This window comes from Myotis daubentonii, chromosome 1 (genome assembly GCF_963259705.1).
Source record: "Myotis daubentonii chromosome 1, mMyoDau2.1, whole genome shotgun sequence".
In the NCBI taxonomy this organism is placed as follows: domain Eukaryota; kingdom Metazoa; phylum Chordata; class Mammalia; order Chiroptera; family Vespertilionidae; genus Myotis; species Myotis daubentonii.
Window position 1 is genome coordinate 25,051,059 of NC_081840.1, and position 27,774 is coordinate 25,078,832.

Consider the following 27,774-nt stretch of genomic DNA (forward strand, 5'->3'; position numbering starts at 1 on the left):
GTCTCTTAGGGGGCCAATCACCCCTGGCTGAGAAACAATGTTCTAGAATTAATGCTCGATGGCCAACATTGAGTGAGAAGAAGGTATTAAGGAAGCAAAAAAAGAAGAAAACAATAGATGACTCCTTAAAAAAAATCCTCTAGCAAAATTACTATACCTCTCTCTTCTCTATAAATTTAGAAGCAGAACTCTTAGCCAGCCACATGTATACTAAATATAGCTAAACATATAAAACAGCTGAGTAAGAATTTTCTTTACTGGCAAGCCTTGCCAATTTTCAGCAATGGAGGGTTTTAGCACATACTACCCGGAAAACATAGTAATTTAAAATTCTCACAGAAGCAAAATGGTCAACTGTAGTAAGCAATACACCAAATTCGACCTTTATACCTTAATTTCCCCATCTGTTAAAAAATATATACCAGGTACAGGGCAAGGCAGAAAAGAAGAAGGATAGAGTCTAATCTGAATTATAAAGGAGACTTCACAAACTAATTTGTGGATTATTAGCACCATTAACTGCTCAGATTTTCATCAGAAACATCCTATCACCATTGACAAATATAGATTACAATGATCTTCATAAATAAATAAAATACTATAAACTGAAGAAAAGTACTTGACATAAAAGATAGTTAATACCTACATAAATATCTTCTCCAAATAGCAAAAAACTAAACACTGATAGAACGAGAACTAACAAAATAACAAACATAAGTAGCAATAACACAAGAAAAATACCTCCATTTCACTGTAGTAATCCAAACACTGAAAAATTAAACAATAAAATCTCTATCACAATTTTGTCAAAATACTAAATACTGAATGTTGCCAAAAGAACAAAATAGAAGCCCTCTGATTGCTAGTCATTGTAATTAAAAGATAAAATCTTTGGAATCTGGCAATATATATGGAAAATCTTAAAAGCAGGTATCCTATCTAATAAAAGAGAAACATGGTAATTAGCCGTACCTCCACTACCCGTCCCATTGGCTAATCAGGGTGATATGCAAATTAACTGCCAGCCAAGATGGCGGCCAGCAGCCAGGCAGCTTGAAGTGAACATGAGGCTTGCTTCCTTCAGTGATGGAGGAAACCAACGTTCGCTGCCTGCCTTGCCGGCCTCTGAGCTTGCAGTTTGAAACATTGTTACAAATATAGAAGCTAAACAAAACCCCAGAAACCTGCTTTCAGCCAGCCGGGATCTCAGAGCTGGAGTTGATACAGTGTTTCGATTATAGAACCCAAACACACCAGATACCTGCTTTCAGCAGCAGAGGCCTCTGAGCTGGAGGCTCAGAGCTAAAGCTGGCCCAGAATGAACAAAAAAGAAAAAAAGAAGCAGTTGGGAGCTTCAGGCACCCGCCACCCTGAAAACAGCCCTCAGCCCCTCACCCAGACTGGCCAGGCACCCCAGTGGGGACCCCCACCCTGAAGGGTATGTGACCAGCTGCAAACAGCCATCATCCCCTCATCCAGGCAGGACAGGCACCCCAGTGGGGACCCCCACCCTGATCAAGGACACCCTTCAGGGCAAACCAGCCAGTCCCCACCCATGCACCAGGCCTCTATCCTATATAGTAAAAGGGTAATATGCCTCCCAGCACCGGGATCAGCATGACAGGGGGCAGCGCCCAAACCCCCTGATCGCCCTGCAGCTCTGTGTGTGACAGGGGGCAGGGCCACAACCTCCCTATCCGCCCTGCTCTGTTCGTGACAGGGTGCGGCGCCCCAACCCCCTGATCGGCCCTGCTCTGTGACAGGGTGCGGTGCCCCCCTCGCCCCCCACGGGCCCTGCTCTGTGTGTGACGGGGTAGAGCCATAACCTCCCCATTGGCCCTGCCCTGAGTGTGAGAGTGGTGGCGCCCAACCCCCTGATCGGCCCTGCTCTGTGGGTGATAGAGGGCGGTGCCCCAACCCCCTGATCCGCCCTGCTCTGTGTGTGACAGGAGGCGGTGCCCCAACTCCCCTATCGGCCCTACTCTGTGAGTGACACGGGGGAGCTCCTCAACCCCCTGATCGGCCCTGCTTTGTGCGTGACAGGGGGTGGCACTGCAACCTCCCCATTGACCCTGCCATGAGTGTGACAGGGGGCGGTGCCCCAACCCCCCAATCGGCCCTACCCTGAGTGTGACTGAGGGTGGCATCGCAACCTCCCAATCCGCCCTGCTCTGTGCATGACAGGGGGTGGCGCCCCAACTCCCCAATCGGCCCTGCTCTGAGCCCCACCAGGGGCTGCACCTAGGGATTGGGCCTGCCCTCTGCCACCCGGGAGCGGGCCTAAGCCAGCAGGTCGTTATCTCCCGAGGGGTCACAGACTGCGAGAGGGCACAGGCCGGGCTGAGGGACCCACCCACCCCCGAGTGCACAAATTTTCATGCACCTGGCTTCTAGTACTTTATAATAAATCTACCTCAGCTAAATTATGGTTAAAAATTTAATCCTTTAAAATCTAAACATCATATTGATCAATATTTGAATGTGAAAATAACTGAAATAACTAGATAGTGATTAATGCTATGAACATAATTATTTCAAGGGTAAATTATCTGTTCAATGAACAAACAGGGTAATCATGTGAGTGTTGAAGAAAATGTAATTAAAAGGGATAATCAAAGGTTTTCAGTGTACTCGAACACATACATAAACATTAAACATTATCTGTGTTATAGCATTTCTATTATGGTATCTGAAATACTGTATATTATAATGAATGGAAACATGGCATAGTGGTTAAAAGCAGGAACTCCAGATCTGACGCTCTGGATTATTTGATCTTTCTCACCTTAGTTTTCACATCTGAAAGGGATTATCACAACATCTACCTCATACAATTGTTTTGAAGATTGAATGAACTTATATGCATAACTGACTTCTTAGGGTTCCTTCTAGAGAAGGAACAGCTAAGTTTCTAAGGTGAGAATATGAAATTAAAAAATATCCTATATAATAAAAGGGTAATATGCAAATTGACCCTAAGAGCAGAATGACTGGGAATGACTGGTCACTATGACACACACTGACCACCAGGGGGCAGATGCTCAATGCAGGAGCTGTCCCCTGGTGGTCCGGGTGCTCCCACAGGGGGAGCTCTGCTCAGCCACAAGCCAGGCTGATGGCTGCCAGCACAGCGGTGGTGGCGGGAGCCTCTCCTGCCTCCACAGCAGCACTAAGGATGTTCGACTGCAGCTTAGGTCTTCTCCCTGTTGGTAAGTGGACATCCCCCGAGGGCTGCCGAGCTGCCAGAGGGATGTCTAACTGCCAGCATGGGCCCGATCCCCCAGGAAGCGGGCCTAAGCCAGCAGGTGGACATCCTCTGAGGGGTCCCAGACTGCAAGAGGGCATAGGCCGGGCTGAGGGATCCCCCCCCCAGTGCACAAATTTTTGTGCACCGACCCTCTAGTTTATAATAGATTAAGTAAAAAATGGAATTATAAATGCCAAGCAAAATATTACAATTTGTTTAAGAGATAGATACGTTCTATTTATATGTATAACTAGAGGCCCAGTGCACAAAAATGTGTGCACTCGGAGGCGGATCCCTCAGCCCAGCCTGTGCCCTCTCGCAGTCTGGGACCCCTCAGGGCATGTCCACTTGGGGATCAGGCCTAAGCTGGCAGTCAGACATCCCTCTGGCATCCCAGGAGCCCTCGCGGGATGTCCACTTGCCAGCAGGAGGCAGGCCTAAGCTGCACTCGAACATCCTTAGCGCTGCTGAGGCAGGAGAGGCTCCCACCACCACCGCTGTACTGGCAGCCATCAGCCTGGCTTGTGGCTGAGCAGAGCTCCCCCTGTGGGAGCGCACTGACCACCAGGGGGCAGCTCCTGCATTGAGCGCCTGCCCCCTGGTGGTCAGTGTGTGTCATAGTGACCAGTCATTCCCAATAATTCTGCTGTTAGGGTCAATTTGCATATTACCCTTTTATTATATAGGATAGCGGCCTGGTGCATGGGTGGGGACTGGCTGGTTTGCCCTGAAGGGTGTCCCAGATCACGGTGGGGGTCCCGCTGGGGTGCCTGGACAGCCTGGGAGAGGGGATAAGGGCCGTTTTCAGGCTGGCCACACCCCCTTCGGGGTGGGGGTCCCCGCTGGGGTACCTGGCCAACCTAGGTGAGGGGCTGATGGCTGTTTTCAGGCTGGCCAAGCCCCCCAGCGACTGAAGATCCCAGCCTCTCCTTTTTTCTTTTTTTCTTTTCCTGGGATTTATTTATCTTCTATAATTGAAACTTTGTAGCTTGAGTGGAGCCAAGGACTGGCCAGGGCAGGGGGAGGCTTGGCTTCCTCCATCGCCGGGGGCAACCCAAGCCTCCTGCTCGCTCCAGCTTAGTGGCCACCACTATCTTAGTTGGGTTAATTTGGATACTTGCTCCTGATTGGCTGGTCGGCGTGGCTTGAGTGTAGCGGAGGGATGGTTAATTTGCATGTTTCTCTTTTATTATATAGGATAATATGTAAGTACTAAGATTTATATGTCATGCTTTAATTTTATTATTTCTTTGGACTATTTTACATTGGTTTTGGTCTTTGGTATGAATAATTATTATACAATTATAATTATTATGGTTCCAACATATAATTTAGCAGTAAGGCCAAGGATATTGATTTAACCCACAGATATGCCAGTTAGCTTTGCTGTGATCTACTACTGTGACAATCTGTACTTCTCACTGTATCTATAGTGGTAAGATCTATTACTACCTTAAACCACGTTACAGAATGGGGACAATAATCACATCACTGTACTCATGCAGAATCTACATCATTACAAACTGAGTGACATAGGGGACCTTACCTCGGTCCATTGCTGTCCTTTCTCCTGATTGAACAGTTGCCTTGCTCAGCTTTGGCTCGCTGATCTTTGAATTCATTTGCACTCCTATCTACAACTTCTCCAGCATCCAGTGCTCTGTGGAGTCGATAGTTGACCATCTTCAGAACAATGAAAACAGCAGCTATCACAGGACAATAAACTGCTACTATAATCATGGAAGAAGGAAGGGCCTTTGAGAGGAAAAAAATAAAGATGTGCATTTTTAAATATCTTATATTTCATTCAGTTAGAGAAATATGTAACTAAGAATAAACATACACAGTCATACACACTATGTTACTATTACTAAGTTGCAAAAGTAAAAGACAGCACTGCCCAATACAGTAGCCACTAGATACATGAGGCTATTAAGCACTTGAAATGTGGTTAGTCTGACTGAATTGTGCACTGTAAATAAAATAACATGGGATTTTGAAGACTCCCTATGAAAAAAAAGTGTAAAACATCTCAATAATTTTTATATTGATTACATGTTGAAATAACATAGTACTGCATTAAATAAAATATTAAGACTAATTAAATCTGTTTTTATTTATTTTTAATGTGGCTACTAGAAAAACTTTAATTACATATGTGATTGACAGTACATTTCCACTGGACAGTTCTGGCATGAAGTCCATGCCAAAGAGCTTATAATATACAACTGGAGAGTTAAGGTATCACATTACATAATACATGGGTAAGACAGGGTTGTGATCCAAATATATATAATCTGTTTATGTGCTCTCTGTAAATTTTTTAACGATATAAACATTCCTTGTGTTCTAGAAAATTGCAAGTTAAAACTGTCATTTGAATCCTTATAACTGTGACTGTAAAACCAGTTAAGACATGAGACATGCAAAACCCAAGTATGTTTTATTTTAAAAAATACTTAAACACTTAAAACACTTAAAAATTATAAACTGCCAAATAAAATAATACAGAACAGAATCAAGTAATAAACTGAACTGAAACAGGTCAGAAGCATCCTGGACATAGGGATTACAGACTCATCATACTTGAGGATTCAGTGATGAAGACTTGAGTCCAGGAGTGGCAGGCTTCACGACCACTTGATTTATTATAGAAGGTACTAGAGGCCCAGCGCATGATTAACTCGTGCAGGCAGGGTCCCTAGGCCTAGCCTCCTCCGATCAGGGCCATCCTCTGCCTGTTCGCCAGTCCCCAGGCCGAACGCTGCCTCTGCTGCCAGGCTGTCAGGCATCACCAGCTCATCCCTGGCTGCTCCGGGACTCAGGCCTGCAAGGAAGCAGGCACCGGAGACATCACCTCCATGTTCGTGCACTGAGACGGCCACTGATGGAACACGCTGCCTGCTTGGGCCGCTCACTTGGGCACCACCGCAGCTGATGCTACTGCTGCTGGGGCCTGAGGCACTGATGCAGGCTGCCGGGTGCACCTGGGACCTACCCGTCCTGGCATGAGCGGCCCCAAGCGGACAGCGCGCTTGGATAGCACGTTCCATCAGCAGCCAGCCCAGCGCATGCACATAGAGGTGAAGTTACCAGCGCCCGCTTTCCTGCAGGCCTGAGCCCCCAAGCAGCTAGGGATGAGCTGGTGATCCCAACGGCCTGACAGCCAGCCCGGTCCTCCCGCCACCCACCCTGATTCCCCCATTCACCATCGCTGATCCATCGGAGCCTGCGGGCCAGGGGGAGGAACCAAGAGGTCAGTAGTTCAGCTCACTTGCCAGTCGCCTGTCCCGCCCCACCCCTGCTCACGGGCGGGGGGGCGGGGGTAGGGACCGAGAAGTGGTCAATGCCACCTCATGGCAACCAGTTGTTTGGTCATCTTGGTCGTGACGCCTCTTGGCATTTTATTATTATGACGAGAGGCCTGGTGCACAAAAATTTGTGCACTGGGGGGAAGGGGGAGTCCTCCAGCCTGGCCTGTGCCCTCTCGCAGTCTGGGACCCCTCGGGAGATAATGCCCTGCTGGCTTAGGCCTGCTCCCGGGTGGCAGAGGGCAGGCCCAATCCCTAGGTGCAGCTCCTGGTTGGGCCCAGAGCAGGGCCGATTGGGGTGTTGGGGCGCCGCCCCCTGTCATGCACAGAGCAGGGCAGATCGGGAGGTTGCGATGCCACCCCCAGTCACCCTCAGGGTAGGGCCGATTGGGGGGTATGGGCACCGCCCCCTGTCACACTCAAGGCAGGGTCGATGGGGAGGTTGCAGCGCCACTCCCTGTCACGCACAGATCAGGGCCAATCCGGGGGTTGGGGTGCTGCCCCCTGTCACACACAGAGCAGGGCCCATCGGGGGGTTGGGGCTCCTTACCCTGTCACACACGGAGCAGGGTCGATCAGGGGGTTGGGGAGCTCCCCCCTGTCACTCAGAGAGTAGGGCCGATAGGGGAGTTGGGGCGCCGCCCCCTGTCACACACAGAGCAGGGCGGATCAGGGGGTTGGGACTCCGCCACTGTCACACTCAGGGCAGGGCCGATGGGGAGGTTATGGCTCTACCCCATCACACACAGAGCAGGGCCCGTGGGGGGTGGGGGGTGGGGGGTGTTGTGGCGCCACCCTCTATCACCCACAGAGCAGGGCCGATCAGGGGGTTGGGGCGCCACCACTCTCACACTCAGGGCAGGGCCGATGGGGAGGTTATGGCTCTACCCTGTCACACACAGAGCAGGGCCCGTGGGGGGTGGGGGGCGGGTTGGGGCGCCGTACCATCACACACAGAGCAGGGCCGATCAGGGGGTTGGGGCGCCGCACCCTGTCACACACAGAGCTGCAGGGCGATCAGAGGTTGGGGAGCTCCCCCGTATCAGGCACAGAGCAGGGCGGATAGGGAGGTTGTGACCCCGCCCCCTGTCACACACAGAGCTGCAGGGCGATCAGGGGGTTTGGGCGCTGCCCCCTGTCATGCTGATCCCGGTGCCGGGAGGCATATTACCCTTTTACTATATAGGATAGAGGCCTGGTGCACGGGTGGGGGCCGGCTGGTGTGCCCTGAAGGGTGTCCTGGATCAGGGTGGGGGTCCCCACTGCGGTGCCTTGCCAGCCTGGGTGAGGGGATGATGGCTGTTTGCAGCTAGTCACACACCCTTCAGGGTGGGGGTCCCCACTGGGGTGCCTGGCCATCCTGGGTGAGGGGCTGAGGGCTGTTTTCAGGCTGGCGGGTGACGGAAGCTCCCAACCACTCCTTTTTTTCTTTTTTTTCTTTTTAATTCTGGGCCAGCTTTAGCTCTGAGGCTCCAGCTCCTAGGCCTCCACTGCTGAAGTAGGTATCTGGTTTGTTTCGGTTCGAAACAATGTATAACTCCAGCTCTGACTCCAGCTCTGAGATCCCAGCTCGCTGAAAGCTGGTTTCTGGGGGTTTTTTTAGCTTCTTTATTTGTTAAAATATTTCAAACTGCAGGCTCAGAGGCCTGCAAGGCAGGCGGGAAACGTTGGTTTCCTCCGTCACTGAAGCAAGCAAGCCTCATGTTAGTTTCAAGCTGCCTGGCTACCCGCCGCCATCTTGGCTGACAGTTAATTTGCATATTGCCCTGATTAGCCAATGGGAAGGGTATTGGTCGTACTCCCATACCATGTTTCTCTTTTATTAGATAGGATGGCCTCAGATTCACTATTGGTAGAGACTATAAAACTAGACTCAACTTATGTCCACATTCATAAGAAAAAAAAAAATCACACTGGATGTCTATAGCTCTAGATTCCAAATGTTTTCATTTATCTGAGAACATAACTACATTTGCTTGGAAAGATAACCTCACATTTTTGAGATGGTAAAATTGAAAAGATCCTGGTGAAACAGGCAGGTGTAGAATACGGATGTAATTAAAATGTGTGCTTTTTATTTTCTTTTTAATTATTTGGGAGGGAGAGTAATATTTTTGGATTAGATATGGGCACAATAGGTATATATTTGGTATTTTTAAATATTTAGATTAAGAAGTCATTCATATTAGGGTATATAAGAAATAAAACTGTGGGGCAGCAGGGAAGAGGAAAATGGGGGGAAAGGAGAATTATGTAATAATTTAAACAATAATAAATTTAAATTAAAAAAATAAAAAATAATAAAACTGATTCCAATTAAAAAGATCATTGAATAACTGATTTAGACTTACAATTTTAAGCTGAAAAATATATTTAAAATTTTACAAAATCCATAAATATCAGGTTTAAAAGAGTTAAGTACTTTGAAATATTTGTAAGATAGCTTAAGTACTTAAAAATGAATACTAAATTTAAAAATGCAATTTAAGCTAAAAGGATCTTAAGCCATATTTTAAAAACCAAATCTCTTAAAAATGACTAAAATGTTTCAACTGGTAGAGTTAAGTTTAAAATTCTAAGTTGTTTAATTTATAGTGTTAATAAACTTAGCATTCATTGTGTAAAAAAAGAAGCTCTGAATAAGTTAAGCAGAAAATACACAGACATACACACACATTCAAATTAATAAAAAATTCAAAGTAAACACAAATATGAACCCATATACTACTCAGAGTATTTACAAAAATTCTGCATGATGCTGGTTTACAGGTGTTATGTTCACATAAGAACTAGAATTCCTGGAGATCATTAGTTCAACACACTCATTTCCAGACAGGAAATTTAGACCTACAGACTCTGAATGACTTAGTCAAAATTACCATCTTAATAATATCAAAGCAACGAAAGTAAACAAGGTTTCTTATACCTATGCCACGGCATGTTTGACTATATACCACAATACCAATTCCATTTTGTCAATGAAAAACGAGTCAGAGTTCCATCATTGTTCACCGTAGTCCATACTAAGATAAAAATGATTGATTACATTAATCAAATGGATGGAAAGAGAGCAATCTCTCCATTATTACTCAGAGTGGCAGACAATGGAAATGTTAATGGCCTCTTCACGTGGGAAAAGATAAAAGAAACTACTTAATATTGAATATTCTATCGTATTTGCCTCTACAAATGAGTCAAAGATGAATGCCTAAAACAGATCTAAATAAACTCTACCTTCCCTACTATCATACTGCCAAAAGCAGTAGATAATTGAGTGCCAAGAAACACACTAAAATGTGTAGGATCTATATATATAGTAAGTACAGAATTCCTTTTAAACACTGATTATTGAAAAGACTGAAAACAAAACAAAAAGTATGTGACCATTTCATACTGAAAACTAGTATCAGATGATGAACGCTTGTATTTCCTACTCAAACTACAAATGGAACCCTTTATTTTATACTATGTTTTTTTATAAAGGTTTTTTTAAGCCCTGTCAGAGTTTACCCCTGAGGTTTCCAGGTGACAGCTGAGCTGTGCTGCAACAGTTTCACTTTTCGCACAGAGATAAAGTGCATAGGTACACACTGGGCTGTTGTGTAACTTTGTTGTCTGCTCTACCCGCATTACTTCAAGGGCCTCTCAGCTGATTTCCGCACAAGTGATAATATTAGTATCAAATCATAAATGGATCATAAACCCTCCCTGTACTGTGCTTCACTAATATTACAAGAAAATTTTAAAAGATGTCTGCATTTACATGGGTTTCACTGGTCCCCTAAAATCAAACACCAAAAAAAGAGAAACTAGTCAGGTCATCTATTTTTTAGTTTTATAAATTATATATCAAAGAGCAAACCTAGTAGTATTTACTATTCACTATTATATTTTACTAGAGGTCCAGTGCACAAAATTCGTGTGTGTGTGGTGGGGGGGGTCCCTCAGCCCGGCCTGCACCCTCTCCAATCCAGGACCCCTCAGGGGATGTCCAACAGCCAGTTTAAGCCCGATCCCACAGGGGTTGGCAGTCAAACATCCCTCTCGCAATCCAGGACCGCTGGCTCGTAACCACTCACCTGCCTGCCAGGCTGATCCCCCACCCTTTTATTAGTATAGATTAAATTAGATATATCAATACTGTGTTTTCAAAGAAAGATTTTCAGAGACATCAGAATTCCATTTACCAACAAGCAGCTTCTCATGGAAAAGCAGGGGGTTTTTTTCCCTGAAGAAAAAAACTTTTACAAGATAAAACTGCTTACGTTTCTGTTAAAAATACAATTTTTGTATCCCATTCAACAACCCAGTTCTAAATTACAACATCTATTTCAAAATTTTTTTGGCAAGTACTTATTGACTTAAGGTTAACTGTGTTCTATAACAACCAAAAGTACTAGTATTTCCAAAAGGACGCATTTTACCTTTCTAGGTTACAATTTTTTATTGTAGACTAGGGGCCCAGTGCACGAATTCACGCACCTTGAAAGGAACTGTGGGCCGCGAGGCTGTGATGGGCACAGGAGTGGTTCTTGGCCCATCCTCTGTGCCCCCTCCCGTCACAGCCCCCCCCCCCCCCCGTCCTGTCTGCCAGCGCAGAGCAATTTGGTCTGGTGCCAGCAGAGGGTGCAAGCGGGGCCAGCGCCATTAGCAGGTGCGAGTGGCAGCTGCTGCCCCGATCAGCCCTCAGGAGCAAGGGGAGGTGGAGAAGCCCTCAGGGACAATCGGGGCCGGCAGCTGCTGCTCACACCTGCTGACGGCACCGAGCGATCAGGACTGGTGCCTGCAGGTGCAAGTGGTGGCTCCAGCATCGGTAGCGGGTGCGAACAGGGACAGTGCTGGCAGCAGGTGCAAGCGCTGGGCGGGACCGCAGCACACGGGAGCAAAGAATTTTCAGTAACAACCAGAGGCTCGCCCCGATGACAGCGACCGGCACCCCACCTTGGTCTAGCACCACTGCTCACATGCTCCACCATCCCACCGTGGCCGACACCCCCCATGTTTCATGCTCTGCCACCTGTCAACACCCACCATGTTCCATGCACACCCCCTGGTGGTCAGTGCACGTCATAGCGACCAGTTGTTCAGTTGTTTGGTTGTTTGATTGTTCAACTGTTCAGTCTATTTGCATATTAGGGTTTTATATAGAGAGATGTCATCTTTAAGTTACCAGTAATGCTGGTGCAACCAAGCACATAAGTTGTCCTCTGGTGATAAAAGCTAATCTATCTTATCTTCATGTAGAAGTCTGTCTATTATTATAAATTACTTGTATAATAAGGCTGGTTTTACTTCTTGCCAGGATACCACAAACAGTGGACAGCAGAGAATGAAGGTGGTTTAGCAGGTGGTGTAATACTGATGGACAAACAAGGCCCTCATTACATAACTAGGAAAGGTCACAGCTCTGCAAGCAATCATCGCAGACTTCAAGTATTCTTCTTATACATCTTAAACACCTATCTCATAGATCTCATATAGCAAAAAGTTATAACATTAAAAAAGACAAGCTGTTTTTTTTTAGTCCTATTATGCCATGATTAGTTAACTTCTTGATTTCTGAGATTTGCTCATCATGTAGTCATACTCAGGCATTTGTACCAGTTCAGTCAGAAATCAATGATCTGCAAATGGAACAGAATAGAGAGCACAGAAATAAACCCACACCTATATGGTCAATTAATATGTGACAAGACATACAATGAATAAAGACAGTGTATTCAATAGATGGTGTTGGGAAAATTGGATGGATACATGTAAAAAAAATGAAACTGGACCACTTCTTACACTCAAAATAGATTAAAAACTTAAATGTAAGACTCAAAACCATAAAACTCCTAGAAGAGAACATGGCCAGTAAAATCTGACATTTCTCTTAGCAATATTTTTACTGCTATATCTTCTCGGGCAAGGGAAACAAATGGGACTACATCAAACTAAAAAGTTTTTGCACTGCAAAGGAAACCATCAACAAAATGAAAAGACAACCTACTGAATGAATGGAAGAAGATATTTGCCAATGATACATCCAATAAGGGGTTAATATACAAAATTTATAAAGAATACAACTCAACACCCAAAAAACAAACAATCCAATTTAAAAATGGGCAAAGGACCTAAATAGATATTTCTCCAAAGAGGACATACAGATGGCCAATAGACATATGAAAAGATGCTCAATCTCACTAATCATCAAAGAAATGGTTAAGTTATCCACTAGTAATAGTTACTATATCTATGTTAATTTTTTAGGACTTTTCTAGAAAACCAGGTAGTGTTGTTGAAAATCCAAAAAAGGCAATTGGAGGGAGAGTAAGGGAATTGGAGGGAATATAAGAGACACTTTAATGATTCAGATACTATGGTTTAATTTTTTTGTTGTTGTTGTTGAGGAATAGTTGGAGGAAGGGATCCAGCCTTATAGTAAAATATAATGAACTAGATATGGAATGTTACAAAACAAGAACAAAATGATAGAAAGGAAAAAGACTACAATGTACTTTATAGCAGAGCTTTCCCTCAGTTTCCATAATCATCTTTAGATTACTACAGAGAACAAAAGGGAGGTAAAAAAACACACACACAAAAAACACAATTGTCACATAATTCCAAAAGGGTCTCCAAACAATTCCTGTCTAAAAGAATTTGTCAATTAAGATAGCACATTGAAAGTCTAGAAATTTTTCACAAATGAAAGTAACAAGTACCCAATAATCTAAACTATTTCGATAGAATTAGTGATTCAGAAAAATCCTTTCCAAAACTGGTCCATCCTATCCTATGTGCTGCAGTGGTTTCCTGATGAGATTAACATAGGTATATTCCCAAACCATCAAGCAGCAGCCAACCTATGGTGTAATAAACAATAGCTGAAAATTATAACTGGTTACTACAATATGCAAGAACAGCAAGCAAAAACAGAAAGGTCTAGATATTTACGCATCTAATAAAATAAAGAGATAGCACAGAGTTATCTTTCAGTATTATACAAATGTGTATCTAGAGGCTGGACTTCCTTCTTTACCAAAAGACTCCCAAAATGAAATCATAAGAATATAACCTGAGGCACCAATATCCAATACAAAGAACTACCTTGATTCATATCTCCTTTTGTAAATCAGTAAATTGACAATTTGGTGTCTAAATCACTGTTTTATTAGTTTAATCAGTCTACGTAAATCCAAGTAATTTGGGGGGAAAAAACAATTTGATAAATTTATAAAAACAATTCATCTAAATGGTAAATATGAGGACCAGAAGTTCTCATAAAGTCCAAATTAAATAACGTGGCCTATTTCTTTATTCCATTTGTTTCTGAATAGCCTATGAAAACAATTTTTCAGGATTCATAGTAAGTGAAAATAAGAATTCATTAACAAGCACTATCAACATCACTTTGCAATTCTGAAGGATAGGAGCCAGGTTATCTTTTTACTATATCTCACAAAATACCAGTTCAGATATTCAATGGGATTATTTTATAGGCTAATATATATAAAATAATGGGATTCTTCTTGCACTTATTAACTATGCTGCTATTGATGTAATATATTACACAAACACAAAACAGCTCAAATGTAACACTTAAAAATCAAAATAATTTAATTCAGTAACAAAAGTATAAAGCAAAGGATAAGTCAAACTATGAGGATCAAGTAAAAATAAATATTTTGAAATAAAATGACACACACACACAAAAAGTTTTCCCTAAAGTTATTTGATTGTAGTTTTTTATGTTTCACTAAAATTCAGAAGAATAAACTGTAAGCTGAGATCCCAACATAAGAATGTAAATCAGTAAAACTTATAAATTAAAAGTAAATTAGCTCTATTTGGAGTATTAATAGAACCCACATATCATTTTGCCCTGAGCTCACTCAATTTGCTTGAAACAGAGTGATGGTATTGCATGCTTATATAATCCACTAGAGGCCTGGTGCACGGGATTCATGCACTGGTGCAGGGCATGGCCTGCGGGGATCGGCCTGCTGTGGGAGCTCCGCTCATCCTGGTCAGCGAAGCAGCTGTGAATCCATCCTCTGAGCAGCTGCTCCCTGGTCCGGCATCTTCCATGGAACCAGAGCACTCGCCTCTCCAGGGGACCTGGTCAGGGCCAGGTCCAAGGACAACAGCACTGAGAGGTAGCGGAGTAGGCCTCAGTCCTGCAGCGGCCTCGAACCCACCTCCCAGCCTCTGGGGTCAGCTCTGCGGTGATGCTGCGCAGTCTGCTGGCATCCAGAGGAGGTGACAGGGAGCGAGGAGGAGGAGCCTAGGGCAAAGAGGCAACAATCGCAGCCCGGGTTCCTGCAGCCCAGGTTCCTGCCTGTCGGCCCAGGGTTCGCAGTGGGAGCAGCCGCTCATCCTGGTCAGCCAAGTGGCTCTGCGCTGAGTGTCTGCCCCCTGGTGGTCAGTGTGCGTAATAGCAACTGGGCAACCAGTTGTTCTGGTCGTTCCGCCATTCGATTGCTGGGCTTTTATTATATAGAATTCCTACCTTTAAAGGTAAATGCTAAAGTTAGGTAATGTATCACACTCAAGATTTAAGGTGAGGTAAATATGAAAGCTGTCATTTCCTCATTTTCTGTAACAACTCTGACACACTTAATGGATAAAAGCTTTATTCATTCATTCACTCATTCATTCATTCAGCATATACTTAGTGAACCTATTAAGTCCCAGATACTCTTCTGAGGAATGGTAATACTGCATTAAAAAAAACCCTTTTCTTCTTAAAAATGACTGATTTCGTGTTTTACCAAGCACCAGGTGCTTCAAATGAATATCTCACAACAGTCCTTTGAAGAAAATATTATTATCCCCATTTTACAGATAAGAATATTGAGACTATGAAGTCATTTGCTGGCAGCAGTTAAGTGGTAGAAACAGGATTTATATCCAGTCTGACTCCAATGGTGTAGAATTTGACTTTTCAATCACTATACTAGACAGTCTCCCTCCAAAGCAGTGTTTTTCAACTTTCTCTCATTATTGTCCTCCTAATGTTCCTTTTTAGATATTTTTTTCCCTGATCACTCCCTGAGAAATAATAGAAAAAAAAAAAAGAAAGAAAAAAAAAAATATATATATATATATATATATATTGTTTTCTACCCCCTGGTTCCTGGCAGAGCTCCTAAAACCCTTGGAATTTCCTAAGTGATAAGAAAACAAGGAGAATCTTTTGTTCTAATATTTGGTCTTTGACTCCAGTTCCTGACATCTAAATCCCTTGGAATTTCCTAGGGGATAGGAATGTCTCCTATTCTAATGAAGTGACTCCTGGTGGGCTCCTGGAGGGGCTGCTATCATCTGAAAGACCAAGAAATATTAGAAGCTTGGAATTTTCAGCCTCATTCTCCATTCTCCAGAGAGGGGAGAAGGGCTGGAAATGGAGTTAATAATTGACCCGTGCCTATGTGATGAAGATTAAATCAGAAAACTAAAGTAGATCATCCATGGGCATATACAGCACAATGACTATGTGGGTTTCTTCATTCATTTATTTTTAAATTGAATTTAAAGAGAGGAGGGGAGGGGAGGGGAGGGGAGGGGAGGGGAGGGGAGGGGAGGGGAGGGGAGGGGAGGGGAGGGACAGGAGAAGAGAAAGAAAGAGAGGGGAGAAGAGAAGAGAGAGAGGAGAAACATCTATGTGCAGGAGAAACATCGATATGTTGCCACATGCACACATCCTGACCAGGGATCGAACCCCCAACCTTGGTATGTGTCCTGACCAGAAATCTAATCCGCCACCTTTTGGAGTACAAGGCAATGCTCCAACCAACTGAGCCACACCAACCAGGGCTATGTAATGGTTTTAATAATATTTAAACAATGTAGTGACATCAAAGCTAAGTAAACAAAAAGACCTCTAAGTAGAAATACAGGATGTCCCCAAAATATACATTCATACTTGAACAGCTGATAGCTCAACTGATATTTCTTTTCAAATTTAACTTATTGTGCCTTTATAATTATTCAAATGTATTTACATTTTTGGGAATACCCTGTAGTTCAGAGGAACCAGAAATGAGCTACGAAAAAGATAAGGTAGATATGACTTGTAAAACGTCAGGGTAAATACTATTCAGATAATGAGTGACAAGAAGTCACCAGAAAACAAATAAATACTTCCATAAAAGGATAAAGAAAAAAACAACAATCTATATTTCAAACAAAAATAATATACTTAACAGTAAAACACTAAAATTCCCATTAAAGTAGGGAATAAGGCAAGGCTGCCCATATTGTCAGCATTATTTATTATAGATATGTAAATTACCATGCAAAGCAAGTACACAAGAAAAAAAGTATAAATATTTTTAAAAAGTTAAAATTGTTACAGCCCTGACCAGTGTAGCTCAGTGGTAGAACATCAGCCTGCAGACTGAAGGGTCACAGGCTCAATTCCCAATCAAGAGCTGGGTTGCAGGTTCAATCCCCCACAGAGTCAGGGCGAGTGTGGGAGGCAACCAATCAATGTCTCTCTCCCATACTGATGTTTCTCTCTCTCTTTCTCTCTCTCTCTCCCTCTCCCCCGTCCCCAACCCCTTCCCTCCTTTCCAATATCTCTAAAAATCAATGGAAAAATATCCTCGGGTGAAGATTAACAACAACAACAAAATTTTATTATTTATAAATATAATTGCATATCTGAAAATCCTTTAAAAATAAGCAGAAAAAGTACTAGAAAGTATAAGCTAATTCCATAAAGTGTCTGGTTACAAAATTAATAAATTAAAATCAATAGTTTTGGATCCTGGGAAAGAAAAAGGACATTAGGTAAAAACTAAAGAAATCTGAATAAAGTATGGACTGTAAGTTAATAATGATGTATCAATCAACACTGGTTCATTAACAAATGTGCCACAGTAATCTGAAAAGTTAATAACAGGAGAAACTGGGTGCAGGATATATGGGAGGTCTCTGTAAGATCAACTTTTCTACATATCTAAAACTATTCTAATAAGTTTATTTTTTAAAAGTCAATAATTTTCTTACCTACAAGCAACAACCCGTTAGAAACATAGTGATAGACTGAAGGGTTATTTACCCTCTATTTACCCTCAAGTTAGAAACTAAAGCCTTATTATCCTATCTAATAAAGACGAAACATGCAAATTGACCATTGCATCGCAAAAAAACCATGCGGCGCCCACAGCCAATAAGGAGGGAATATGCAAATTGACATGACAAAGATGACCGCTGGCCGGGATGCTTGTGTCATCGCCATGTTGACCATGTTGACAACGCAGGCGTTCCGCCCCGCCCCAGCCGCTCCAGGCCTCTGGGCAATGCGTGAACGCAGAAGGCGGCTCTGGGCCGGAGCGAAGGCAGTGCCGGCAGCCAGGGGAAGAAAGGCCTATTCTTGCACAAATCTTCGTGCATCAGGCCTCTAGTCCAAAAATAATAATCCTAAGGAAAAAAATGTACAAGGTAAACAAAGAAAACTTTTTTAAAGGTAAAATCTACTGAGGAACATAAATAAAGAGACTACCTTAGCCCAATATAAAGGTGTCAAACTTCCCTCTATAAAATAATCCACAAATTCAACATATTTCAATCAAAATTTCAATGAAATCCCTGGTGACTTAAGAAAATGGAAAAATATACATACATCACAAGGAAATGATGACAAGAAAGAATAACAAAGACTACTACTATGAAAGAAAAAGATATAAATATATTAAAACTAGGGTTATTTAAAAAATATGACATTCATGTAAGAACAAACAAGTTGATGAAACAGAAAATGCAAATACCCATTGGAACTCATATTATGAAAAAGGTGACATTTAAACCACTGAGAAAAAGATGGGATTAATAAATTAGGTTGATTGAGACAACTGCCTATCCAAAAAAAAAAAAAATTAACTATGAGCTCACACATTGCTTACAGCAAAATAAATTCCAAATGGGCTAAACTATAAAACTATTAGACACCAGTATTTGCAAATTTACAAAGGACTAATCTCCTTAATCTATAAAAGCTCTCAGCAATAAGAAATGACCAAGTAGAAAATGTATTTTAAAAAATGGATGAAGCTCATGAACTGGCTCCCTATCCCCAAAAAAGACCCAAAGCTTATGAAAAGATGCTCAACCCCACTCAAAATAGGAGAGATGCAAATTAAAGCACTCTAAAATACTATTTCTTACCTATGAATAGCAAAACTATGTGAGGTTGTGGCACACAACCTCATACATGGCTTGAAGGCATGCAAAGTGAGTGATACAACCCCTATGGAAGGCAACTTGGTAGTATCTTTAAAAATTACAAAAGCATTTACCCTTTAAATAAGCAACATTATTTCTGAGAATTTATCTTTATGTTCGTTTTTATTGAATTTATTGAGGTGATGCTGGTTAACAAAATTATACAGGTGCACAATTCCACAACGTATCTTTATCTATACACTGTATGTGTTCACCACCCCAAGTCAAGTCTCCTTCCAGCACATCACCTTTTATCTCCTCTATGCCCTCCTCCACCTACTTCCCCCCAATCACCACACTTGTTTGTGTACATGAAAAGATGCTCAATGTCACTAAGACTTTGTCTTAATACTACATATGGATACATGTGAGATGACATTTGTAAAAATTACAGCATGTTTTATGTTATCAAAAGGCTGCAAACAAATTAAATGGCTGCCTATCAGCAGAAAACATGTTAAATATACATTCAGACGATGGGATACTATGCAACTATTAAAAACAAAACAAAACTGAATCCAACAAATGAATATTCTGGACCTGACAGCTTCACTGGTGAATTCTACCAAATATTTAAGTAAAAATTCATACCACTCTCAACTCTTACAAAATATATAACAGACAGTAACACTTCCAAATTCATTTTACAAGGCCAGCATTACCCTGATACCAATGCCAGACAAGGATGCCACAGAAAGTAAAATTACAAACCAATATCCCTAATGAACATACATGTAAAAATCCTCAACAAAATTAAATTGGTTTAATTTTGTATTATTAAACCAAATTAATAATACATTAAAAGGATCATATGCTATGATGAAGTGGAATTTATTCTAGGGATCAAATATGGTTCAACATCCACAAACCAATCAATGTGATACACCACATTAACAAAACGAAGAACAAAAATTATATAATAAATGCCGGGAGCCGGTCCACGCTTGCTGTTTCAAGGGACCTGGCATATATGGCATACTGTTCTTAAGATGTTTGCTCACCTTCTTGACACTATGTGTTTTAACCAAGGTCTCCTCTCTGAGAAAGGTTGAATCCCCAGGTAGGGATTTTCCCCTGAAGTTAGGGAGGGAATAAAACCCCTCAACTAAGTGCCAGGTGGGTAATTAATCACTTTAACTATGAACAATCATGCTTAAGCTACATAATCTTTACTCCCTGGAATGGAGATAAGAAACGCCCTAACCTTTGTAATAGAGATTGATAGGATTGAATCAACTGGTATAAATACAGTTGTAACAAGACAGAAAGAGACAGAACTTAGAACACAGAATTCAGAAGACAGAACCTACACGGAGCCTGGAGACAGAAGAACTTCACTGGAGAGAACATGGCAAAAGATCCTGGACTGAACCTGACTACAGAAATTGGCAAGAGAACCTGACTAGAACCTGGTGATTGGACCTGGCTGGAGAACCTGGACAGAACCTGGCTGGAGATCCTAAGCAGAACCTCTCTGGAGATCCAGACCAGAACTTGGCTGGAGTTCCTGGCTAGAGATCCTGGCTAGGCTGATGATCAACTGAACGCTGTCTCCGTGTCATTCCTTCTTCACCGACTCCGTCCACGCCTTTGGGGACCCCTGGACCCGCTGGGGCTGGACCCCGGCATCTGGCGCCCGAACAGGGACCCCTTAGGTAAGTGCCCCCCACACTCGGGATGGATAGGACTCCACCATAGGAAGAGGGTGGATAGTCTTCGCCTACTCCGTCCACACCTTTGGGAACCCCTGGAACAGGATTCCCATAGGTAAGCCCCCACCCCCATTGAGAACCCCCACGCTCGGGACGGATAGGACTCCACCAGGGTACTGCAGACCTCCTTATAGAAGATAAGTAGGGCAAGAAGGTGGATAGTACAGAACTTAGATTGAGAAGATGTGCCATACTGAGTCCAAAGAAAGACTCTGTATTGATCCTTAGATTGAGAAGATGTGCCATTCTGAGTCCAAAGAAAGAAGACTCTGTATTGATCTTTAGATTAAGAAGATGTGCCATACTGAGTCTAAAGAAATAAGACTCTGTATTGATCTTTTAACACATATGCTTGCTAGCAGAGGAATTAAGGTTACTCCCAGTCAGACAGAACGTTTTATACAAGAAGTATGTCCATGCTTTTCTGAGGAAGGAAAGGTAAATGTAATGGCATGGGAGAAGGTAGGCCCAAGGAGCCTTATCCTTAACCCCACTGCAGCCTTTCCACCCCGGGAAAGTGCAGGATTGGCAAGCTCTCCCTGGGGTGATAGATCAGGACTCAGGTAATAGCGGAAAGCGCCAATCCTACTCTTAAAATGGATACAAGAGAGCATTTCAGGTTTTTCTTTTTAATGCCCGCTTTTAAAAAATAAAAAAGGGGGAATTTGCCGGGAGCCGGTCCACGCTTGCTGTTTCAAGGGACCTGGCATATATGGCATACTGTTCTTAAGATGTTTGCTCACCTTCTTGGCACTATGTGTTTTAACCAAGGTCTCCTCTCTGAGAAAGGTTGAATCCCCAGGTAGGGATTTTCCCCTGAAGTTAGGGAGGGAATAAAACCCCTCAACTAAGTGCCAGGTGGGTAATTAATCACTTTAACTATGAACAATCATGCTTAAGCTACATAATCTTTACTCCCTGGAATGGAGATAAGAAACGCCCTAACCTTTGTAATAGGAATTGATAGGATTGAATCAACTGGTATAAATACAGTTGTAACAAGACAGAAAGAGACAGAACTTAGAACACAGAATTCAGAAGACAGAACCTACACGGAGCCTGGAGACAGAAGAACTTCACTGGAGAGAACATGGCAAAAGATCCTGGACTGAACCTGACTACAGAAATTGGCAAGAGAACCTGACTAGAACCTGGTGACTGGACCTGGCTGGAGAACCTGGACAGAACCTGGCTGGAGATCCTAAGCAGAACCTCTCTGGAGATCCAGACCAGAACTTGGCTGGAGTTCCTGGCTAGAGATCCTGGCTAGGCTGATGATCAACTGAACGCTGTCTCCGTGTCATTCCTTCTTCACCGACTCCGTCCACGCCTTTGGGGACCCCTGGACCCGCTGGGGCTGGACCCCGGCAAATAAAGAGGGAATATGCAAATGGACCGTCATGCCACCACAAAGATGGCAACTCCCACAGCAGAGGTGGGGGGGTGGGGGTCCCGTAACACAAGATGGCTGCACCCAGAGCAGAGGCCAAGTGCCCGTAACAAGCCTAAACGAGCAATCAGCAGCGACCTCAGGCCACGCCCCCTGCCCCCCACCCGGCGGACTTGACAGGGGACCTCAGGCCGCGCCCCCCATCCCAGCACTGGGCCTGGGGACCTGAGGCTGCACCCCCCCACCCTGGTGCCGGGCCGGGGGACCTGAGGCCACACCCCCCGCTTGGCGGGGCTTGACGGGGGACCTCAAGGTGTGCCCCAGCCCCAGTACTGGGCCAGGGGACCTCAGGCTGCTCCCCTCGCCCCGGGGCCGGGGGACCTCAGGCCATGCCCCCTGCTCAGCGGGGCTTGATGGGGGACCTGAGACTGCATCCCCCACCCAGCAGGGCTTGACAGGGGACCTTAAGGCGCGCACCCCAGCCTGAGCTGGGCGACCTCAGGCCGCACCCCCCAACCCCGGTGCCAGGCCAGGGTACCTGAGGCTGTGCCCCCACCCGGCGGGGCTTGACAAGGGTGGGACCAGCTGGGTGGGGGGGACCCGGCAGGGTCTGGGTCTCACGTGATTTTGAGGCACACATGGATGGGCGGGGACTTGACTCTGGGTCCCATGGTGCACCCCAGACTCTGACAGGAGGAAGATTTTCATATACATTTTTACTAATTTTCTTTCATCTCTGACACTTCTATTATAAAGGACAAATAGCAATATTAAAATATTTCCTCTAATTAATACCCTTTTAATATGCACGAATTTCGTGCACCAGGCCACTAGTCATCTCAATAAATGCAAAAAAAAGCATTTGACAAAATCCAACATCGCTTTCTGATAAAAACTCTCAACAAAGTGGATATAGAAGGAATGTACCTCGATATAACTACCAAAAGCCCACAGTTAACATCATAATCAACAATGAAAAACTGAAGGCTTTTCCTTTAAGATCAAGAACAAGACAAGGATGCCCATTCTCACTACTTTTGTTCAACACTAGAGGCCCAGGGCATGAAATTCGTGAACGGGTAGGGTCACCAGCGGCTGCCAGCTGCAGGCCAGGGCCTCCCTTCCCCGGCTCCGGCTGGGGCCTTCCTTCGTTCCGTGCCATCCCCTGGTGGTCAGCACATGTCATAGTGAGTGATCAAACTCCCAGTTGGTCCAACTCCCAAGGGGACACTTTGCATATTGGGCTTTTATATAGATAGATAGATGTATGTGTGTGTATGTACACGTGTGTGTGTGTATGTGTCCGTGTGTGTGTGTTTACTAGAGGCCCAGTGCATGAAATTCGGGGAAGGAGGGGGGTCCCTCAGCCAAGCCCGTGCCCTCTCGCAGTCCGGGAGCCCTCGGGGAATGTCCGACTGCTGTGGAGGTGGGAGAGGCTCCTGCCACCACCGCTGTGCTTGCCAGCTGTGAGCCCAGCTTCTGGCTGAGCAGTGCTCCCCCTGTGGGAGTGAACTGACCACCAGGGGGGGCAGCTCCTGCATTGAGCATCTGCCCCCTGATGGTCAGTGTGTGTCATAGCAACTGGTCTACCATTTGGTCGATTTGCTTATTAGTCTTTTATTATATAGGATAGTACTAGAAGTCCTTAAGCAGAGCAATTAGGCAAGAACAAAATAAAAGGCATCCAAATCAGAAAACAAGAAGCATAACTGTCACTCTTTGTAGATGATATAACATTATACATAGAAAACCTCAGAGACTACACCAAAACACTGTCAGAACTAATACACTAGTTCAGTAAAGATGCAGGATTCAAAATCAATATACAAAATTTTGAGTTTCTAGCAGAGAAATTAAGAAAATGATCCCATTTACAATTGCACTAAAAAAAAAAAAAAGAAAGAAAGAAAGAAAGAAAGAAAGAAAGAAAGAAAGAAAGAAAGAAATCTGATCAAGGAGGTGAAAAACCATAAAACTTGAAAAAGAAACTAAAGATATTTGGTACCCATGAATTAGAAGAGTCAATATTGTTAAAATGTCCATACTAAATCAAACCAATCTACAAATTCAGCACAATCCCTATAAAAATACTAATGGCATTTTTCACAAATAGAAAAACAATTCTAAAATTGTATGAAACTACAAAAGATCCTGAATAGCCAAAGCAATCTTGAGAAAGAAGAACAAAGCCAGGGGCATCACTCTCCCTGATTTCAAACTATATAACAAAGCTATAGTAATCAAAAGAGTATGGTATTGACATAAAAAGAAACACATCGATCAATGGAACAGAATAGAGGGCCTAGAAATAAACTCATATCCAATTAACTTACAACATAAGAGCCAAGAATATACAATGGGTAAAGGGCAATCTCTTCAATAAATGGTACTGGGAAAATTAGGACAGCCACATGAAAAAGAAAAACTGGACCACTATCACACACTATACACAAAATTCAATGGATTGAAGACTTGAACATAAAACCTGAAACCATAAAATTCCTAGAAAAAAGAATAGGAGATAAGCTCCTAACATTGGTCTTGGATATGATTTTTTGGACTTGGCACCAAAAGGAAAGGCAGCAAAAGCAAATATACACAAGTGGGAATACATCAAAGTAAAAAGCTGCACAGCCAAGAAAACTACTAATAAAATGTAAAGGCAAACCTAAGGAATGGGAGAAAATACTTGCAAATCGTATGTCTGATATGGGGTTAATATACAAACTATATAAAGAACTCCTACAACTCAACAGAAAAAAAAAATCTGATTCAAAAATGGGCAGAGGACCTGAATAGACGTTTTCCAAAGATATACAGATAGCCAACATCACTAATCATCAAGGAAATGCAAATCAAAACCACGAGTTATCACCTCACACCTGTTACAACGGCTATATCAAAAAGACAAGAAATAAGTGTTGGCAAGGATGTGGAGAAAAGGGAACCCTTATGCATTGCTGGTGGGAATGTAACTTGATGCAGCCATTAAGGAAAATAGTACGGAAGTTCTAAAAAAATTAAAAATAGAACCACCATATGGCCCAGCAATTCCATTTCTGGGTATTTACCCCAAGAAATCTAGACCACTGATTCAAAAATACATATGTACCTGGATGTTCGCTGCAGCATTATTTACAATAGCCAAGACATGGAAGCAACTTAAGTGTCCATCAATGAATAAATGGATAAAGAAAATGTGTATACAAACACACACACACACACACACAGGAATAATATTCAGCCATTAAAAAAAAAAAAAAAAAAAAAGGAAATCTTGCCATCTGTGGCAACATGGATGGACCTTAAGGGCATTAGGATAAGTGAAATAAGTCAGAGATAAGACCAATACCATATGATCTCACTTATATGTAGAATCTAAAAACAAAACAAAAACAAATAACAGAGCTCATAAAGAACAGACTAGTGGTTGCCAGAGGCCAGAGGGCAGGGGTGTGTAAAATGGATGCAGGGGGTCAAAGGGCACGAAGTTCCAGTTATAAATTAATATCATGGGGATGTGATGTACATTACAGCATGGTAACTACAGTTAATAATACAGTACTACATTATCTGAAAGTTGCTAAGAGAGTAAATCTTACAAGTTATCGTCACAAGAAAAAAAATTGTATGATGATACAGTGGGGCCTTGACTTACGAGTTTAATTCGTTCCGTGACGAAGCTCTAACTCAAATTACTCGTATGTCAAATCAATTTTCACCATTACAATGAATTGAATGCTGGGCTGATGTTGTGGCGTTCACTGTGACGTTCGCTGTGCCAACTAGCAGTGGGGTATCTGAAGCTGGCTCGTAGCCCGAATTTTAGCTCGCAACTCAAAGTAAAAAATCGGCCGAGAGACGGCTGGTATCTCGAAAAACTCGTTAGTCGGGACACTCGTAAGTCAAGGCCCCACTGTAGATGTTAAATAAATGTATTGTGGTGGTCATGTCACAATATGTAGAAATATTAAGTCATCAAGTATACCTGAAACTAATATGTTAGATGCCAAGTATACCTCAATGTTTTAAAAAGCTGAAGAAACGCTTTTGCACACATGTTCAAGATATAGTAACTGGGGAAAATACAATATATAGAATAGTGTGGTGGGGGAAAGTGACAGACATATTTGAGTTGGCATCTATATACTGTGGTGGGATTCATAAGAAACTATTCACAGTGGTTTCTTATGAAAAAAAGTTGGTGCTGGTGAAAAACCAGGATGGTGGGCAGATATAAAAGGGAAATTTTTCATCACACTTTATAGTTCTTCTATATTTTTTATTTAACCTTGCAAATTTATTTCCAAATTTAAAAGTCATTAAACAAAAACATGAAGTTTTCAAACAAACATTTAATAGTAGCATGAAGAAAACTACTAAAAATGTTAAATTTATATGTTCAAAATACCCAATCAGAAAGTTAAAAGACAAATTAGAGGACATTTTTAATATCTGACAAACAGCTAATATTCATACATATAAAGGACTCTCAAAATTCACTTAAACACCACTTTCAAAAAAAAGGCAAAGGCAGTTAAAAGAAAAAAGGTATAAATGTTATGTGTCTACTAAGTGTATGAAAAGATACTCAAAGAATTTATTTTTTAAAAAAAGAAATTAAAACAATATGCCATTTTTCACTACCACAGTGAAAAAGATTCATAATAAACAATGTTGGTGAGAACAAAGGAAAACAGGTCCTTACATACAATGGTGAGAATATAAATTGGTGAAACTTTATTTGAGGTGTAATGTGGCAACATCGTTTAATTTAAATGTGCATAATCTTTGACCTAGCAATTTCTTTTCTAGAAACTTATACTATAAATTCTCACAGTACAATCTTATATACACAAATGTGCACCACAGTATTGCCATAACATTGTTTGATTTTATTTTGGACTTTTACTTTGGGCTATATATACTTGAGTACAGTCTGGAACATTTTCTACAGCTAATGTTTTCCTGATAACAACCTAATAATGGTTTTTAACTGGAAGGTGAAATGCTCAAGGAATATATTATAAGAGATAAAAAGCACTATATAATTGTTACTATTATCAGTACCATAAAAGCCTCCAATGTAGCCAGAATCAAAGTTATTCAGTAATTTATTCACTGTTAAAAAAAATTAATAAATAAATAAAATAAAAGATGAGCTAAACCAGCAACTTCAGCCAGAATCAAAAATATGTTTTCAGACATTGAAGAATAACAAACTAGACCTTGCACAGGGTAGCGGTTAATTTGAGGTACCCATCAAATCACTTATGGGCTTTTCTGTTGGTGCATTTAGGGGAGTTGTTTTCAAAATTCACATGAGTAGAATCTCCCCCAGACAACCATTTCTTAGAGTGAAGCAAATACAGGACCTCAGGCAAGTTAATTCCCAGTTATTAGATGGTGGGTTTTTGCTCGTTTGTTTTTTTAAGAAGGAAAGTAATGTCGGTTCTGTTTCATTTATCACCTGTGTAATAGGCCAGCTATTCTCAAGTGACATGTGCAATAGGCAAGCAATTCTCAAGTGAAGTAATAAGGACTATACAAAGAATTACTAACAATCTTTCAAAGCTGCTGAATAACTCCTTTTAAAAAATAGATAAATTTCGGATTATCCCTACATCCGCCTCACTATAGCCTGTGTTGTGATATGCATCTTGCTACAGGAAGGAAAAGAGATGAGCAGTGACTCAGAATGAGCAGAGGAATAGAGAGCATGTAGTTTGAAACCATCTCATGGAGAATTCTAATTCTCCTCACCCCCATTAGTAAGCAAAACTAAATAAAGCTCTAATTAGCTGAAAGCTGCATGTCAATGCCTAGAATAGCATGAAGAACTATATAGTGCACTCTGTGATTTTGCTTCGACTTTCCTTGTTTTACCTACAGATATCTTTA

The 27,774-nt window shown here is 42.4% G+C and overlaps 1 protein-coding gene across 10 annotated transcripts in view; it reads right to left on the reverse strand.

Moving 5' to 3' along the window:
* The window catches only part of PCNX1 (pecanex 1), a 175,286-nt gene that overhangs the window by 129,876 nt on the left and 17,636 nt on the right, over positions 1 to 27,774 (reverse strand). For 9 of the 10 annotated variants that reach the window (XM_059691932.1, XM_059691909.1, XM_059691936.1 and 6 more), the window contains exon 2: positions 4,794 to 5,002. The exons of the other annotated variant lie outside the window; for it this stretch is intronic. In XM_059691932.1, the coding sequence (XP_059547915.1) occupies positions 4,794 to 5,002 (209 nt within the window). The remainder of the gene's footprint in view (positions 1 to 4,793; positions 5,003 to 27,774) is intronic. 10 annotated transcript variants of the gene reach the window in all.